General features: G+C 34.0%; 1 protein-coding gene across 2 annotated transcripts; it reads left to right on the forward strand.

Annotated features, from left to right (window-relative positions):
• Window positions 1-2735: 2735 nt before the first annotated feature.
• On the forward strand, window positions 2736-12140 carry SYT4 (synaptotagmin 4). 2 transcript variants are annotated; one of them, XM_011361249.2, is made up of 4 exons: window positions 2736-2975; window positions 5922-6733; window positions 8408-8528; window positions 9857-12140. In XM_011361249.2, exons 1-4 carry the CDS (start codon window positions 2942-2944, stop codon window positions 10162-10164), a joined length of 1275 nt encoding a protein of 424 aa, XP_011359551.1. In that variant the 5' UTR covers window positions 2736-2941; the 3' UTR covers window positions 10165-12140. The 2 variants fall into 2 exon arrangements, with proteins under 2 accessions (XP_011359551.1, XP_011359560.1); XM_011361258.2 differs by having other exon boundaries at window positions 5976-6733.
• The last annotated feature ends 5090 nt before the right edge of the window (window positions 12141-17230 follow it).

Below are 17230 nucleotides of genomic sequence, written 5' to 3' on the forward strand. Positions count from 1 at the left end.
TTACAGGATTTTGACTTGGCTGTGCTTGTTGCATAAATCTATTCCATTAACATTAAAACCAGCATTCTTAGTAGAATGATATGGAACATTAAGACAATTTTCCATTATCCATTACTCATTATAAGATACTTTGTTCTACTCCACCCACATACCAGTAAAATGTCTTTGTATTACTAATCTGGGTATTGCTATCAATTACTGAAGATCATTGTAACATTTCCAAACCTTTAGAAATTTTCTTTTGCCTAACAAAAGGTTATAAATATGTCTACCAATAATATTTTTAAGTAAAGAAATAGAGAAAATATAGACTAAATTATATAATGAATAAACTAAACTATAAATCAAACTAGAAATTAAAATAAAAAAAATGAATAGAATGGATAAAAACAATCAATAGTCTTTAAATTCAACTGTATTTATTAAAACCAAATTGAATATAACTGTTCTGTTTATTGTTTCTCAAAGTATGTACCGACCTTTGTTATCGGAATTGGAAATAAAGTAGGGTAAATGCTGAACTATTTCAACAGTCAAGGAATCATTCTGAAGTAAACACTGCCACTTGTACAGAATGGTCTGTGTTTCCCAGGGCAGGAACTTATTTGAGGCTGTGTTTTGGGTGGCAAAAAGGAGGTTACCTAGCAACAACCCCTCCTCCTAAGTCTCTGCTGCAAGACTGGTATTGCTCCTAAGCAAATTGATTACTTGTTTGCTGGATCTAAAAAGAACAATGTAATAATGTGGTAGGGTATGAATCTCAATCATAAGAAACTTACAGGCTTTTAGTGTATCTTGGGTCAGCTTCCCACTCCTCATCTAGTGCTGCTAGAAGTTCGTCTAAAGAGATTGGATATTCACCGAATGAAATGTAATATTCACCAAATGAAAGTGAAACATCTGATATTTTAATTAATAATGTTTATTTTTAGTTTGCTTTTAAATCAAGCAATGAAACAGTTACTACATCCACAATAGCACTAAGTCTGGGCAAAAGGTAATTTTATCACAATGTGTCCTTATAAATGAGACAGCCTAAGGTGGGATAGGGTCTATAGAAATGGAGTTTAAACAATCTGGACAGGTTTTAGATGACAGCATTTTATCACTTGAAGGTAAAATTAATGAGATACTAATTTATACAAAACATACACATAAGGTACTTATGTTTACAACAAATGAGTTTAACCATATGTTAGCAATAACTTAGCCAGAAAACACACTCTTTAGTAAACTTCACACCATATATTTTGTCTACCTTTGATATACATCACAAGCAAATGTCAGTCTTCTATCTAATAGGTATTTATTTCTAAGGACAATCTCACCAGATGCACGCATAACTGAGGAAGTGAGTAATCTGAGTGAAAGATAAGAATACAAAACACAGATTCCGTCAATGGAAAATTAAATACAGTAAATTAGTTTGTGTTTTAATAGCATGAAGATAGAAGTTTAAAAAAATCTGTTAGAAGAATGTTAAAATGTCAAGTATGTGGGAGCAAGTAGCAAAGGGAAGAAAAGGGACTTTGGTTTATAAAATTTTCCATGATGCAAAAGACTGAATGAAACCACTTTCTCCCCAGACTCAGTCTTGACGCTCAGAGCTCTTCTTTCCAATGTGCAGGAACCTGTCAATTGTACAGTAGCTTTCTGAGACTCACCCAGTACCTCCTCCTTCCCCATCTCAGCACACATTGAATGTCATTTGCTCATTGAGCTCCAGAGCAAAAGAATTCTTTGCGGAGCAATCACTGACAGTTGGCATTACAGCCTGAGTTCTCTCCTTTGGAAAATTACTAAACATTTGATTTTTAAAAAGCACACTCTTAAGATTAAAATTAATCAGAATCTGACACCATATTTCCCAGTTCCTCAACCCCAGGAATACCATCAGTTCAGAAAAAAAAAATGTTTTCCTTTGAAAATAACTAGTAATTATCAATATAATTTTAGATATTTGTCTGATCTTGTAACTATTTTGCACAACCCTATTAGAAGTCAAAGCTTTTAACCAGAAATGTCATTCCAGAAGCAATCTCATTATATGCAAAAATCATAACTGAGAGTGAGTCTGAATACAGAAGGGATTATTTCCATCTGTTCCTAAGTACTCTAACTGGCCGAATGTCGGATATTAAAGGGACAAGAGCTGACAGACGAAAGGACAGCATCAGCAAAACGTTTAGACTAATAATTTATTAGAAAATAAACAATTATAATGAGAAACTTATCTGATTTCAAATGGATCAAATTAATATTCAATTAACTGTTTTCTAACATAGGTATATCAAAGAAAAATTCAGAAAGCAATATATTCGTGCATTTTACAATGGTTTTTTGATACAGAAATTTCTCTTTTCTTACTCTTCCCTTAAACTGCCTCTCTAAATCACATTATTCTTAAAACTCACAGACACATTTTTACTGATCTAGATGATCAGAAGATTTTATTTTAGAAACCGACAGTGATGAGTTTTGGGGCTCATCTCTATGTGCCTCTGAGCCCCCACAATATAGTGAAGCTAATATCCAGTAGTCCGACAGTTAAAATAATCGATGAGTGTGTGCTGAATCCTCAGGAGAGAAGGGAGGAAGAAAGAAGGAAGGGGAGAGGAGAAGCTTGGAGAAAGAAGGGGAGGGGACAGGGGCTGATTTCAACCCTTTAGCGTCAGGATTGCGTCAATTCGGGTTTCAGCCACGTCTGGAGTCTCGGAGACGAGCTTCTCAGAAGAGCCAAAACAGGAACAGGGGTGGCAAATCACTGTGCGAGGGCGAGTGGACCTCCCTCTTTGCCTCCTCCCTGTTCCAGGCGCAGATCCCCTGGGCTCTGCGCTGTTGTTTTCAGCACTCGGGAAAGCCGGCGCTTCAGATCGAGGCAAGTGCACCAAGCCAGGGAGTTTTCCGTTCAGTACCTCGGACAGAGCCACGCAGCAAAAAAATGGCTCCGATCACTACCAGCCGGGAAGAATTTGGTAAGCAAGTTACTGAACTTATAACTGCGGTTATTCCTTGAATACTCCGGGTGGGCTGTTTGTTTTTTGTTTTCTTTCCTGCGGGATGTTGAGTAAAGATTTACTAGGTAGTTAATCTAAAATGAAAATGAGAATAGTAACCGGACAATTGTGGCTTATCTCTGTTGTTTCTCCCTTCCTTAGTATCTTTCTTCTTAAAATTGCCTACTGCTAGGGCTATTTTACATCCCGGAAGTTCCTTAAACGTTCAAGTATAGCTCTGTAAATTGCAGTGCGCACTAAGTAAAGGAAAAGAGGTCTGTTTGTTGGTTTCATTAATCCTATAGGTGATTTTATTTGTAGGTAAATCTGTATTTCACTAAGGGGAAGCCAAATGTCCTTGTGATTACATAAGGATTTGATCTTGGCATAACACAATTTATATGTCGAGGGTTCGAGATGTATATTTTATTACAGAGTGTACCATGAGGACGTTTTCTCTGCTATGTTTTTATTGTAACCTGGAAATATGTTGCTAGTGAAAGAGACAGAATCCTATGATGCGAGATACAGTTAAAGGTATATTTGAAATGAACAAGCTGAGTCCATTTCATTTCATAGGTGAGCTAACTGAAGCTCAGAGGAAGAGGGAAGTGTTGCAGGTCAAATAGTTAACTAAAAGAGACGGGAAACTAGAATTAAGACTCCATTTTTCCAATTAAATTACCCATTTCCTATACCTAATTTTTGGCACCATTGCTTTTCTTTTCTCTTTTAGTAAATAAAATCAGATGTACTTCTTCAAACGAACAAACAAAAATCACAATTTATGTCTCATTATATTTCAAAGGCAAGATATAAGAGTTTTACTTACTTTTACAAGTATTCATTAAAAAAAATTTCACAGAAGTTTGTAAATAAGGAATACTGCCTACAAATACATGATAATTATTATTAAACTAAGTAAAATGATGGAGACTTTGCTCTCAAAAGCTTAAGACCTATCGGTAGAGAATATACTGGGAATAGGTAAGTGAGTCTTTCCATGGTATATTAGATATTTCACCATTTGACATAAGTATCAAATAGAAACAATTCATGATATTATATTCAGAGATGAGTTTCATAGCCTTCCACTTAGGTAATTGAGTTTATATTGTTGTGATGTTTATTCCTAATTTTTGATCTGAAAGTCAGAAATTTTCTAACATTGAGGCATTTTCAGTGACCATGCTAGTGAAAAATATGTTCTAGCATGGGCCATCAGTCAATTTAGAACAAAAATCATTTTCTATTGCTTTTATTGTTTTTCTTGCATTAGTTCATGACTTTGCTTTTGCTCCCTGGCCTTGTTTTATTAGTCCAAGAGTGAATTTTTTTCCCCTCCACAAAGACTTGAATAGAAAGAAAGGTAAAAAGCTGACACTAAGTTTAGCTGATTAGCTTTAGCTCTCACCTCATTCTTTTTCTGTGGCATTCACTGCTTTTTCTATTTGAGGAATTCAAAGGTTTATTTTTTATCTCTATATGATTTAGTTTCTTGATATAATAAAACTACAAATTATTTTATTGTTTTGTTTTGTTTGCTTATTTATCTTCTTAGACACTTCTGCTCTTATTTGTCATTTCTTAATCTGATAGTCTTTGAGTTTAGTATTGTGATTACAAAGTAGATAGGCAGAAGATTTGGGGGCATGGGGAAGGGAATAACAAAAGACTATTATTCCAAGGGTTATTTAAAAGAACCTTAACCCTTTCCTGACTGGGAGTTTTAACTTTGTTATTCACTATTTGTGATGAAAAATAGATTGAAATGAAACTAAATGAAGATAATATTACATTAGTTATATTCACTTTGGCTATGTTAAAAGTTGACTCAATCGATGCATCGTGGATAGATATAGCAATACTGCGTTTACTTACACAGTTGTTACTAATCATTTGTTGGAGAAATGTACTTACATATGGAACATGATAAGCTTCATGCATAATCAATGTTACCTAATCACAGTAATTTAATGACCCTTGTTGAAGGAAAGAATGCCAATTTCAATTTGATTACTATTTGCCATGTGGAAATGTGCTAGGAAAAAATCAGTTATGAATAAAACTGAACTCTAAATTATCTATATTCACTCTTCTCATTACATGTTAAGGAATGATGATTTATTTGTAGCTATTGTTCAGTTTTTATTTTATTTAGGAGTAATTAATTTGTACTTTGAACAATTAAGTGTTTGTGAAATTTTTAGATGGTATACAAGGAGTTTGTAGTGTTATAAATTACATATTATTAATATCCTGTTGTTCATTGTTTTGTTCTTTTTCCTCATAATATATGTGCATTTCTTTTACCACTATTTAATAATTTGGATGGAAATTATTAACGAGTTTGTGATAATGGCAGATAATGTTCCACAATTTTTTAAATTATCTAAATCACTGAGTCCCTAGATGTTTGCTGCATGGATCCTGGGTAAATAAGGAACTACTAAGAATACAGAATCTTCCAGTATTTGAAGAATGTGCATTTAAAGTCCCATAGTCAGTAAGAATTAATGCTTCTTGAAAGCCTCAAAATGTCAATGAAAACATAATGAAATTAGTACTGACCCATCATGCTATCGTTGGCTCGTGTTATTTGAGAAAACAAAGGTAGGTCAAAGGTTTTTTAGCATCCTCACCCCTGACCCAGATATAGTTTCATCTTTTTATTTTATTTATGGAAAACTACTGAAATGGTAAAGTTTCTCTCATACTATATTTTTTTCATGTGTGTCACACAGAAAATGTGTTTATTCCTAAAGGTGATGTGAAATGTATACATAACTCATATACAAAACAGTTAGAAAGTGATTTACTCTGTGCAACCTACAACAATTGCCAGCTCTAGTATGCTTTTCACATAGGCTTTTATCTCCAACTCTGCTCATTTAATGTATATTGTTGGTCATTTGATTTTTTCAGATGAAATCCCCACAGTTGTGGGGATCTTCAGTGCCTTTGGCCTGGTCTTCACAGTCTCTCTGTTTGCATGGATCTGCTGCCAGAGAAAATCATCCAAATCTAACAAGACTCCTCCATATAAGTTTGTGCATGTGCTAAAGGGAGTTGATATTTACCCTGAAAACCTAAATAGCAAAAAGAAGTTTGGAGCTGATGACAAAAATGAAGTAAAGAATAAACCAGCTGTGCCAAAGAATTCATTGCATCTTGACCTTGAGAAGAGAGATCTCAATGGCAATTTCCCCAAAACAAACAAAGCTGGCAGCCCTTCTGATCTGGAGAATGTGACCCCGAAGCTCTTTTCAGAAGGAGAAAAAGATGCAGTTTCCCCTGATAGCTTAAAGTCCAGCACGTCCCTTAGTTCAGAAGAGAAACAAGAGAAACTGGGAACCCTCTTCTTCTCCTTAGAGTACAACTTTGAGAAGAAAGCATTTGTGGTTAATATCAAGGAAGCCCGTGGCTTGCCCGCCATGGATGAGCAGTCGATGACCTCTGACCCATACATCAAAATGACGATCCTCCCAGAGAAGAAGCATAAAGTGAAAACCAGAGTTCTAAGAAAGACCTTGGACCCAGCTTTTGATGAGACCTTTACATTCTATGGGATCCCCTACACCCAGATCCAAGAATTGGCCTTGCACTTCACAATCTTGAGTTTTGACAGGTTTTCAAGAGATGATATCATTGGAGAAGTCCTTATTCCTCTCGCAGGAATTGAGTTGTCTGATGGAAAAATGTTAATGAACAGAGAGATTATCAAGAGAAATGTTAGGGTAATTCATTTTTAGTGCTTAAAGTATTTATAAACAATCTTTTATGTAGCTATTTTGTATCTAAGGGATTTTCATTAAGATGATAAGTTTTGTACATATTATCTTTACCATGTTTAATTATTATTAATATAATCAAATGGGAAGAAGAGGAATAAAGTAGATGAAAAATAATTTAACCCATGACTGAAATGCTTAAAGTATTTTAATGATATAAAATAGATGTCCTTTTAGATATTTAAATATCATTTATATAAATATTTTTTATTAATTTTTATCACAAGTATTTGACTAAGCTTCCACTTAAACTAAAATGCAGGCAAATACTTTTATTCATAAGCAAGTTAACAAAGATGTTTCAAGGTCAGCATAATTTAATTTGAAATTGAAATTGAAATTTAAAATTAAATCTATTCATCCTGAGGATTTGGAAGTTGTATTGACTTTTCATATAATTGCTTTTCAAAGAGGAGACATCACATCATATTGAATTATAAATATTCATCTTCATGTTATATAATAGGAAATGAGTTACTCTGTCTTCATAGTTATACTACTTTGGTAGTTCTGGGATTATTAGAAAACGATAAGACATCAATTAATCAAATTTAATCCTATTTTCACTTTAAATACAGAACTCTTGATTTCAATTGTGGTATTTCAGAATAACTTGTGACTATAAAGCATAATTTTATAGAATAACATAAAGCTCATTGTTGCCTTTGTCTCTTTGTTGAAATTAATGAAGTCAAGGTTTAGAAATATTAAGTAGCTCATTTGAGATATTCCGCTGTTTAGTGGGACCGTGGGAGTACAGATCAGGGCCCTACTCTTATTCTTCCTGGAAAGCTTATTCATACAGCTACCCCATATCAGCTTTTGTATAAATATATATTGAAGTTTTAGGATCTCTGGCCCATTCTTAGTTATAATCAAACAAAGTTTTCATTTTGTTACTTTCAGTTAAAACTTGTACTTGAATTCTTGGTAATCTTACCTAATGTCTTTAAAGTACAAATAAAACCTAAGTATCATGTAAAGAAGGATCCTGTGATACTGTCTAAACATCAAGCATTAAATATTGAGTAAATTCCCCAATAATTCATTCCTTGGATTAAATAAGGACTTTGGGTGGGGCTGGTGGCAGAGAATTTTAACTCCCTCAGTCCTCTTGGCCAGGAGAGTGGTGGGGGTCAGAATAAATTTCCGTTGGCCCGAATTCAAATTCCAATAATATCAGTGCTGAAGAATTTGAAATTAAATCAAACTTAACATGAGTCGTTTTGCCCTATAGATTCATTCAGAGGACTAGACAATTTTTGTTATTATTAATAACTTCAAAAGTATAGATTTAATTTAAAAATCAAAAGTTAAAAATACCTCTATGTAGGCTGTATTCTACCCTTTTAAACGTTTCTTGTAATGGGTGTGGCTAACTCACTACATTTTTTAAGATCCTGTTGTACCTAAAAGGGCCACAAGATGGCAGGCAGTTGTTTTTAGGAGATGGTGCTGCGCAAAAGCTCGTACTTACTCTTGGATTCTTTGGCATGCTAAAATAACGAGTAGAAAAATTACATTTCAATTACAATGGTATTATATTGCTTTAAAATGTTAATATAAGTACAAATTTTAAAACTAAAAAAAAATACTTATATCACATATCTCTTTGTTTAGAAGTCTTCAGGACGGGGTGAGTTACTGATCTCTCTCTGCTACCAGTCCACCACAAATACTCTCACTGTGGTTGTTTTAAAAGCTCGACACCTGCCTAAATCTGATGTGTCTGGACTATCAGGTAAGAATGCTTCTGAAAAAATCAGGTTCAGTGTATAAGTGAGTAATACATTGGACAAAATAGTTAACTAACATAATCGTGATTTTGATTTACTTTTTTTCACTATCACAAGTGAAGTGATTTTTTTCTGTTCTCATTTTATGGAATAATAATATGAGCCAATGCCATTAGCAAGAAAAAGAAAACTACATAGTTCTATGATCTAAGCCAAAGCTAGTACATGGTAGATGTATGAATGCAGTTAGAGCAGAAAACAGTGATGAATGCAGAGATGAGGGGCCATTGCCAAAAATACAGTGATGGGTATAAAATTAAGGTTTGGGAGAAAAGTTCTTAATTTTAGTATTTTAAATGAACCACCTACTCTTACAGTTCCATTATTTTTTATTTTCTTTAATTTCTTACATAACTGCTTTAAGAATTAGCTTTTTTATTTTGTGACTAATTAAAAAATCTTGTATAGCATAATGAGAAAGAACACATAACCTATGGATTAATATTATCTGAGTTTAAATCCTAACCCTTTCTTAGCATAGTAACTTTGGGTACATAATAGTATTTACCTTGAGTTGGATTATGAGAACTAGAAAAATATAGTTCATTAAATATCATCTAGTTCTATTATTATTATTATTATTATTTGATAATAGAAATTAAACCCATAGTCTTTAAAGGTTTAGATTAGGGAGCTAAAATTAGCTCATGTGCTGCAACCAGAAAAAAAGGCAAAAATAATGTAATTAAATGTGCGATAAAGCGATGTGATCCTAAAATCCACACAATAAGGGTGACACAGGGAAAGTCAACACTGAGAAATAGGAAGCAAACCCAGAAGGTGATTAAAGAAGCACAGAAAAGTTAAGGCCAAAAAGGGCATTACCTTTGTGAATCGTAAATGCCCATTCAGAAAAAAGTTGCCCAAACTTAGAGGAAAAAGACTTATTCCAAGTCATACAACTCAGTAAGTTTAGATGTTTTTTTTTTCTTTTTTTTCATTTATCCCATTCTCTGGAATGAGTTATTAGTAATCAGAAAGTCATCAGAACATTCTGTTTTCTTCTCCATTATGTCATCTCTTCAGCCTGTCATTACAGTTTCTTCCCCATCCTCTGGGTTAGAACTGTTTTCTCTTCTGTTGCCTTCTTGGTTATTTTCAGTTTGTTGACAAGAGAGAAGCCAAGATTTTTCTATATTTTCACTTTTTTCTGCCTCATTTTTATTTTAATCACATTTTATTGGCATGTAGTAATCTCTAAGGGCACCATAATGTTGAGGTCAGTTCTGCAGCTGGATTCTGTCACTGTACTGTCTGTTGCTTCCTATTGCAGATCCCTATGTCAAAGTGAACCTGTACCATGCCAAAAAGAGAATCTCCAAAAAGAAGACTCATGTGAAGAAATGCACCCCCAATGCAGTGTTCAATGAATTATTTGTCTTTGATATTCCTTGTGAGGGTCTTGAAGAGATCAGTGTTGAATTTCTGGTTTTGGATTCCGAAAGGGGATCCCGCAATGAGGTAATTGGGCGGTTGGTTCTGGGAGCAGCAGCAGAAGGAACCGGAGGAGAGCACTGGAAGGAGATCTGTGACTATCCCAGGAGACAAATCGCCAAGTGGCATATGCTCTGTGATGGTTAGCATCCTGACTATGAGTTGGAACTTGATGATTTTACTAGGAGAGGAACAATTTTCTTTCTTTCTGATATGTGATTACTAGCTTGTGACAGCAAGCTACCTTTTTTGTTGTTGTTGTTAGAAATGGATTGAATTAGCTGACCAGAAAGTAACTGTAAATGTGTATCATGATAATTTCCCCCTTTACTAGAGAAGTTGGATAAATTTTCATAAAATAGTGAAAGTTGGATAAATAGAGAAGTTGGATAAATTTTCATAAAACAGTGATTTCCTGTGCAGGTTACCAGTGCTATAAATATGAGTAGTCAAGCATTTTATAAATACTGCAGTGCGATCCCAGGTTAGGGGTGTGGTTTAGAAAGTGATGATGTCACTGGAACATGTCACTGGAAGGCAACGTGATTGTTAGGATTTAGAAATCGAAAGCATGTGTTCACGTATGAAAATTCATCCATTTTTCTCTAGGTGGGGAAATCAATTTTTCTTTAAATCCAAAGATATTCTAGAAGTGTTCTCTAGTTTGTTTTTATTAGTTATGTCATGTACAAATGGTGTCCTGCATATAAAAGTATATGGTCATTTCTCTTTGGTTTGTAATTATTTGATACAATGTTATCATAAGAGAAATAGATTTATTTCAAAAGGACAGTGAATAAACTGAGAAATCATTTTATTAAAGGGCTTAGTTGAGAACACTGTGGTTGAAATATGATTTTTCTCCCCCCTAGGGTTATATGTGAGTCAAAATGTTGTAAAATATAACCTCACATAAGAACCATGGCCTTGAATTATTCACTGCCTGTCACAAGCGTCAGTGTGGTCTAAGAAAGCCCCATTTACCTTTGTGAAGTTGTTAAATTAGCTAGTGGGTAAAGAAATAAACTTCAGCTAGAAATCCAGTTAGAGATGCAGTTTTCTTCTAGGAAATATGTATAGTATGCAAGTATACATTCAAGGCTTTTCCTTGCACATAGAGAGGGCATGGCTACCGAAGTTAAGTCTTCATTTAGTTGTTCTCCCCCAGAAAAGATTAAGCTATTATTTGAAAACAAACAAAAAGACTGAAGTTTTAACCATGCCAGACAGAAAGCATTATTTAAACCAATAAACTAAGCAAGCCTAATATAATTTACATATGTCCACACGAAATATATTTAGGCTGTCAAATTAGCACAATAAAGTATGTCTCACTATCTTTTCTAGGCTAATTTGTCTTGAGCTGTTTTCTGTGGAACAGTTTATATAGACTTGTGTCTTTTACCGTTTTTCCAGTTCCAGGGCTCTGAAATTCATTAAAAACCCATTAGAGTAAAGCAGTGCCCTGTGATTATTTGGAAAGAATTAACTTGAGGTAATGTCACTATATTTGAGTTTTTAGTTAGGTATGAGTGAAACTCGGGTACAATTGAATTATTAAATATGCAAGTTAGAAAATAAAGTCTACTGAAAATTTTACATTTTGAGTCAGCTTTTGTGTCAGTACTTTAGCGATTTTTGAGAATGTGTTTGATATCTCCGTGTTTGTAAATTCTATGACAATGCATTTTCAAAACAACTTATACACGCTTTTTATGACTATGCCCAATGTAAAGAAAATGTTTTACATTCTATAGGTAGGAAAACTGAAATCAACCTCTTTTTTTGTGTTTTAAGATAACTTTGGGATTAAAAAGAATATTCCCTAATCATTGTCTTCATTCCACCACAAAAACACCCCACAGCATCTTGGTCTGCTCAACATTCCTATGAAAGGAGCATAAAATTAATTGCAGTCAGTGTGTGATTTGGGGAAGTCGATGGCCTTTTTATGTATATGTACTTGGTACATGGGCCATAGAATGTAATGTATTTTGGAGCTCTGAAAAGTTGTGAGGCATCCACCCTAAGTATCCTTCATAGCCGTGAGAAGTTCATGGTGGTATCAACTGAAATACAATTGTTGAAGGAGGGTAATTTTATTTTTTAAGCAGAACAGCAAAACCAACAACAAATACTTTTTAAATTACAGTGACTAATTTGTAAATAGTTTTTAGTTTTTACAATTTAAAGTGTTTTTGAGTATGAAAAGTTGAGTAAAATTATTTGCAACTGCTGTTAAAGGAAAGAAAGAAGAAAAACTAAAAAAGAATTGAAACAGGCAGGGACGTAAGTGATCCCATCATCTTCTGAAAATTGTACTGTTTTATTATGTATTACAATATCAGTGTGAATATCTTGAATTCTGTTACAAATCCTGCACTGTATTAAACATGTAAATTACTTGTCTGATTAGCCAATCTCACCACCCTAATGGGGAAGTATTCACGTTTGAAAAACTGTGTAATTCAGTAACTGACTTGTTCTGATGTTGTAACTCAGTAGAAGTGACTTGGAAGGAAGCATGGTGTATGAGATGGTGTCTGTTCTTTCGTGCCAGCTCTGTACGATGTTTGTAAGACTATGTTTGTAAGACATGAATAAATTGCTGCTTTTGCCCAACGGATTTCAACTCAAACTTTCTGCCAATGGACTCTGTAAAAAGGCTTCTCTTACTTCTTTCTAAGCTTTCACGTTTCCCTAATAGATCTCCTGGCATAGATTAGGGAACATTTGTAATTGAGCACCGAGGTCTTCTATATTTCTTATTTTATTTTGTTTAATTCTCATAACAACCATCTGGGCCAATTATCATTATCCCTATTATACAGAAGCAAAACCTGAAACTGAAGAAGCTTAGGTGATTGACTCGAGTTAACACAGATGGTAAGTGAAAGGATTTCACGGTACCACAGTCTTCCCTCGACCCTACACCACTCACCTGATGGGAGTCCTCGTCGATTGCCTTTGCTAGAGTCATAAAGAGGATCATGGCCACATTCTTTGACTTCTCCCTTCCATGTCGTAGTTATATTTTTCTATTGTATTTACTTTTTAAAAACTATTTTCTATCACTATTCTTTACTTTCTTTTTTTCTCTTTTATCATCTTATTTCTTATTTTAGTCTTTTTCATTACCTATTTTAGATCGCTACCTTTATTTTTTTTTCCCATATTTTTGCACTGGATAGATTTAGTTAATAAAATGGTGTGGAAATACAAGTCATATTTCTTCTTAAAAAGGCAGAGAGTGGGAAAAAGCCAGGACATCCGTAGTGTTCCCATCAGACACCAGTTAAGGCAGTGGTCCCCAAACGTTTAGGCACCAGGTACCAGAGCTCCTATAAGAATCTAATGCTTGCTGATCTGAGGTGGAGCTGAGGCTGTGATGCTGTGCTTGGGAGTGGCTGCAAATACAGATGAAGCTTCACTTGCTGGCATGCTGCTCACCTCCTGCTTGACAGCCCAGTTCCTAACAAGCCACAGTACTGGTCTGCAGCCCATGGGTTGGGGATCCCAAAGCTAAAGTGAGCGAGAACTATGGAATCCACCACCAGGATAATCAGCCATTTTTTACAGTACTTGAGTGTCTACATGGAGGTGTTCTGTGTTATCACAGTTGGAGCAATGGCCTTGGAAATGGAATGCCACTAGAATTTGCTGCCATTACATTTTTGTTTCGAGCAATATTAATTGTATTAAGAGTGTGCCCAGGTATGTTAAAAGAATTAGTTGATCATTATATTTAAGTGCTCAAATGTATTTCAGGGATGCCTACCACCCAAAGCAACCAGAGGCATTGAGGACATTTTCCAAGTCATTAGGGAAATGCTAATTAAAACCATAATGAGATGCCATGCACATCTATTAGAGTGAGTGAAATTAAAAAGTTTTTATCCTCACATGTTGGTGAGGATATGGAGGAACTAGATCTCTCCTATACTGCTAGTGGTAATGTGAAATGTACAACTGATGTACAACTGCTTTGGGAAACAAATAGTTTCTTAAAAGTTAAACATATACCTACCATATGACCCAGTCATTCCACTTTTAGGTATTTACCTGAAAGAAATGAGAGCATATGTTTACACAAAGACATGTATGTAAATTTTTATAATAGCTTTATTTATAAAAGCCAAAAAAGTGGATTCAACCTAAATGTTCATCAATAGATAATGGATAAATAAATTATGTTATAGCTACATAATGGAATACTATTCAACAATAAAAATGAGTGAACTATTGATAAATGCAACCACATATATATATGACTCTTATGATAAATGAGCCAGATATTTCTCCCTGGCCCCCCAAAAATGTAGAATGTACGATTTCACTTGCGGAATTTGTTTGAAAATAAAAACTAATCTGTAGGGATAAAAAGCATATTAGTGTTTTCTTGGGATTGGAAGAGGTGGTATAGAGAGGTGCAAATGAGAGAGACTAAAAAGAAACAGGAGGAAACTTTTGGAGTGATGGATATGTTCATTTTCTTGATTGTGATGATGGTTTCAAGTGTGCATATACATGTATCAAAATTTAACAAATCATACATTTTAAGTGTGTGCAGTTTATTATATGTTAGTTATACTTTAGTAAAGGTGTTAAGGGGAAAAAAGCATAAGATAGAAGCCAAAATAACCACATAAAAAAAAATAACAATGCTAACATTACTACTAACGATGTGGTTTCTGAAAATTCATAATATTTACATACTTTGGGGCATTTTCTTTTTCTTAATTTACATGTCCCCAGGAATATACAATTAGATGACTGCTTTTTAATATCCTTTGAGATGGTTTCGGTGTAATTATGCCACCAACTCAATCATTTAAGCAAATTTGTTACTTTTATTTTAATTTAAAAAAATTGATTTTTAGATTCAATTTTGTTTTCTAGTTTTATGAAATATTTACATTTTTTAAAGATAAAATTTCAAAACAAAGTACATTAATAATAGCCCATCTATTTCTACACACAATCATTCTGTTCTCTCCCATACATAATGACATTTAATAGTTTTGATTTAATTCTTCTAATTTTTAATATAAACAAATATTTACATATATTCAAATTTCCCTGTTAATTACATGAACAAAAGCATACAATATATCATGAAGATCATTCCTCACTTCATATATAGTTGTCATTCCTTTTTACAGTTGTATAGTACTCCTTCATAGAATCAATTTTAAATGGTTATTTGTGAACACACATTTACTCTCTTATTATGAGTAAGAACCTCATAAAAAAGAAATACGTGTTTTACTGACCTTTACATTTTAGCAGTAGCTGGGTTGTATATAGTAAGCTCAATGAATATTTATTTAATTAAAGTTTGAATCACTGTTAGATTTCAATCAAATTTAATTGATGATTATATGGAAAAACATTGTGAAAACCACTATGGTTTCAGGAATAGTAGTAGAAAAAGTTACTCCAAAGATATAAAATGATTTTTGTTGTCATTCTGATGTACTCCATTATATATGACAAGGCATATTCATATTACAGTAATACCAAACTTTTAAAATTAGTTTCTGGTTGAACTATGTTTTATTGTTTGTTTTTTAAAATTGGATTTGCACTCCCAATTTCTAGTATTACACTAATACTAAAGTGGTTTTGTATTCCTTGATAGGATATCATGTGAGGTCAAGGAAAGATAATTTAAAAGCAACTAGAACATAAATTTGACTTGAAAATTTACTATGGGTGATTTGAAATCCTGACGTTGAGGTTGTACAACACACACAAAATATCACTCAATAAAAATCTGAAGTCCATCTAAGCAAAAGATGGACTTTTCAGAGCAAGGACTTACTGAAGGGCCTTCCCAGGTGGCCGTGCAAGGTCACGCAGAAAACAATTGGGAATTCACAGCAAGCAAGGAGACGTCAGGGCCAGCACCTGGCTCAGGCATAGAAAGCAGGAGCACAATGAAAGTATTGCCTCAGGCTCGGCTACAGTCAAAGGCCTTTTGTTCAACAGACAGCCCAAAAGACACATGCTCTTTGCATGGGAAATAGATCTAGCTCTTAACCCTAAATTTCTCCCCTGCCCCAGGTTGCAGATAATACTGATGATGCTAGTGACACTGTTGTAATATTACCTCTAGTAATAACAACCACCACCTTACAGTTCTATAATTCTGCATGAACCAAGATAAATTTATTATGATATCATTTAGTCATTTCACGACTCCAGTTAATTCAATTCTTTCAAAGGACATTTTGGAAATGAAAAGACAGTAGAGAAATATTAAGCAACCATGTTGAAATCAAGACCTGTCTTTGATCAACAAGTACCTTTTTTTCTTTAAGTACCGGTTCTTCCCCAGCTACTTCATCATCACCCTTGCACAGACATGTCAGATAAGAGGTAAAAAAATCAGTTCACTTCTTTAGAGATGGACTTGGGCATTCTGCTGCTGTCGTGTTTCCCAGTAACCTTTTTTCCCTCTCTCTCTCTCTCTTTTTTGGTCATTGTTTGTTTGTTTTCCTTCCTCAGTAATTTCTCTCAGACTGGTTGAGAGTCATCTTTCCTGCAGGTGAAAGAGAGACTACTTTCTAAACAGCATAGTATAAAAAGCTCAAAAACGGTGCCTCTTATTAAATAGAGACCTAACTGGAAAAGCTTCGGTTTTTGCTGTTCATTCTTTAGCATTCAATATTACTTCCAAATGTCCACTTCAGAATATGCTGACGTGTTATATGACATTACTTAAAATATTTAAGAGGCATAGTACTTAGATGAATGAGTGTAAATCAATCCAGTTATTTGGATAACAGGACCTGGCTTCCTATTCATGAGTATAAAATGACAAATAAAAGAAAAGGTATACAGAAGAATGACAGATTCAAAAGGTAAACGATGTTCTTCAAAATTATCCTGTAGGTCAGAATTGTGTTATCTCGTGAAACATACCAATTGAAAAATATTGACTGAATTAAGTTTTGTATGCCAAATCTTATTAATACTGACTTGACTCCACAGAGCTGCTTATATTAGGAAATACAATTTTTAAAATATACTATATGTATTTGATAGATTTTGAGCAAGCAGTCTTAAAACTAGTGAGAAATAGAAAATCAAGAAACTTGACTTTTTAGAAAGATAGATTAACAAGCCCCACTCTTGAAGTTCTATCTCAGTAGACTTCAGGTAGGATCATATAATACGTTTTAAAAGCAAACATACAAATAAATAACAA

This window comes from Pteropus vampyrus, unplaced genomic scaffold (genome assembly GCF_000151845.1).
Source record: "Pteropus vampyrus isolate Shadow unplaced genomic scaffold, Pvam_2.0 Scaffold3, whole genome shotgun sequence".
Classification (NCBI taxonomy): domain Eukaryota; kingdom Metazoa; phylum Chordata; class Mammalia; order Chiroptera; family Pteropodidae; genus Pteropus; species Pteropus vampyrus.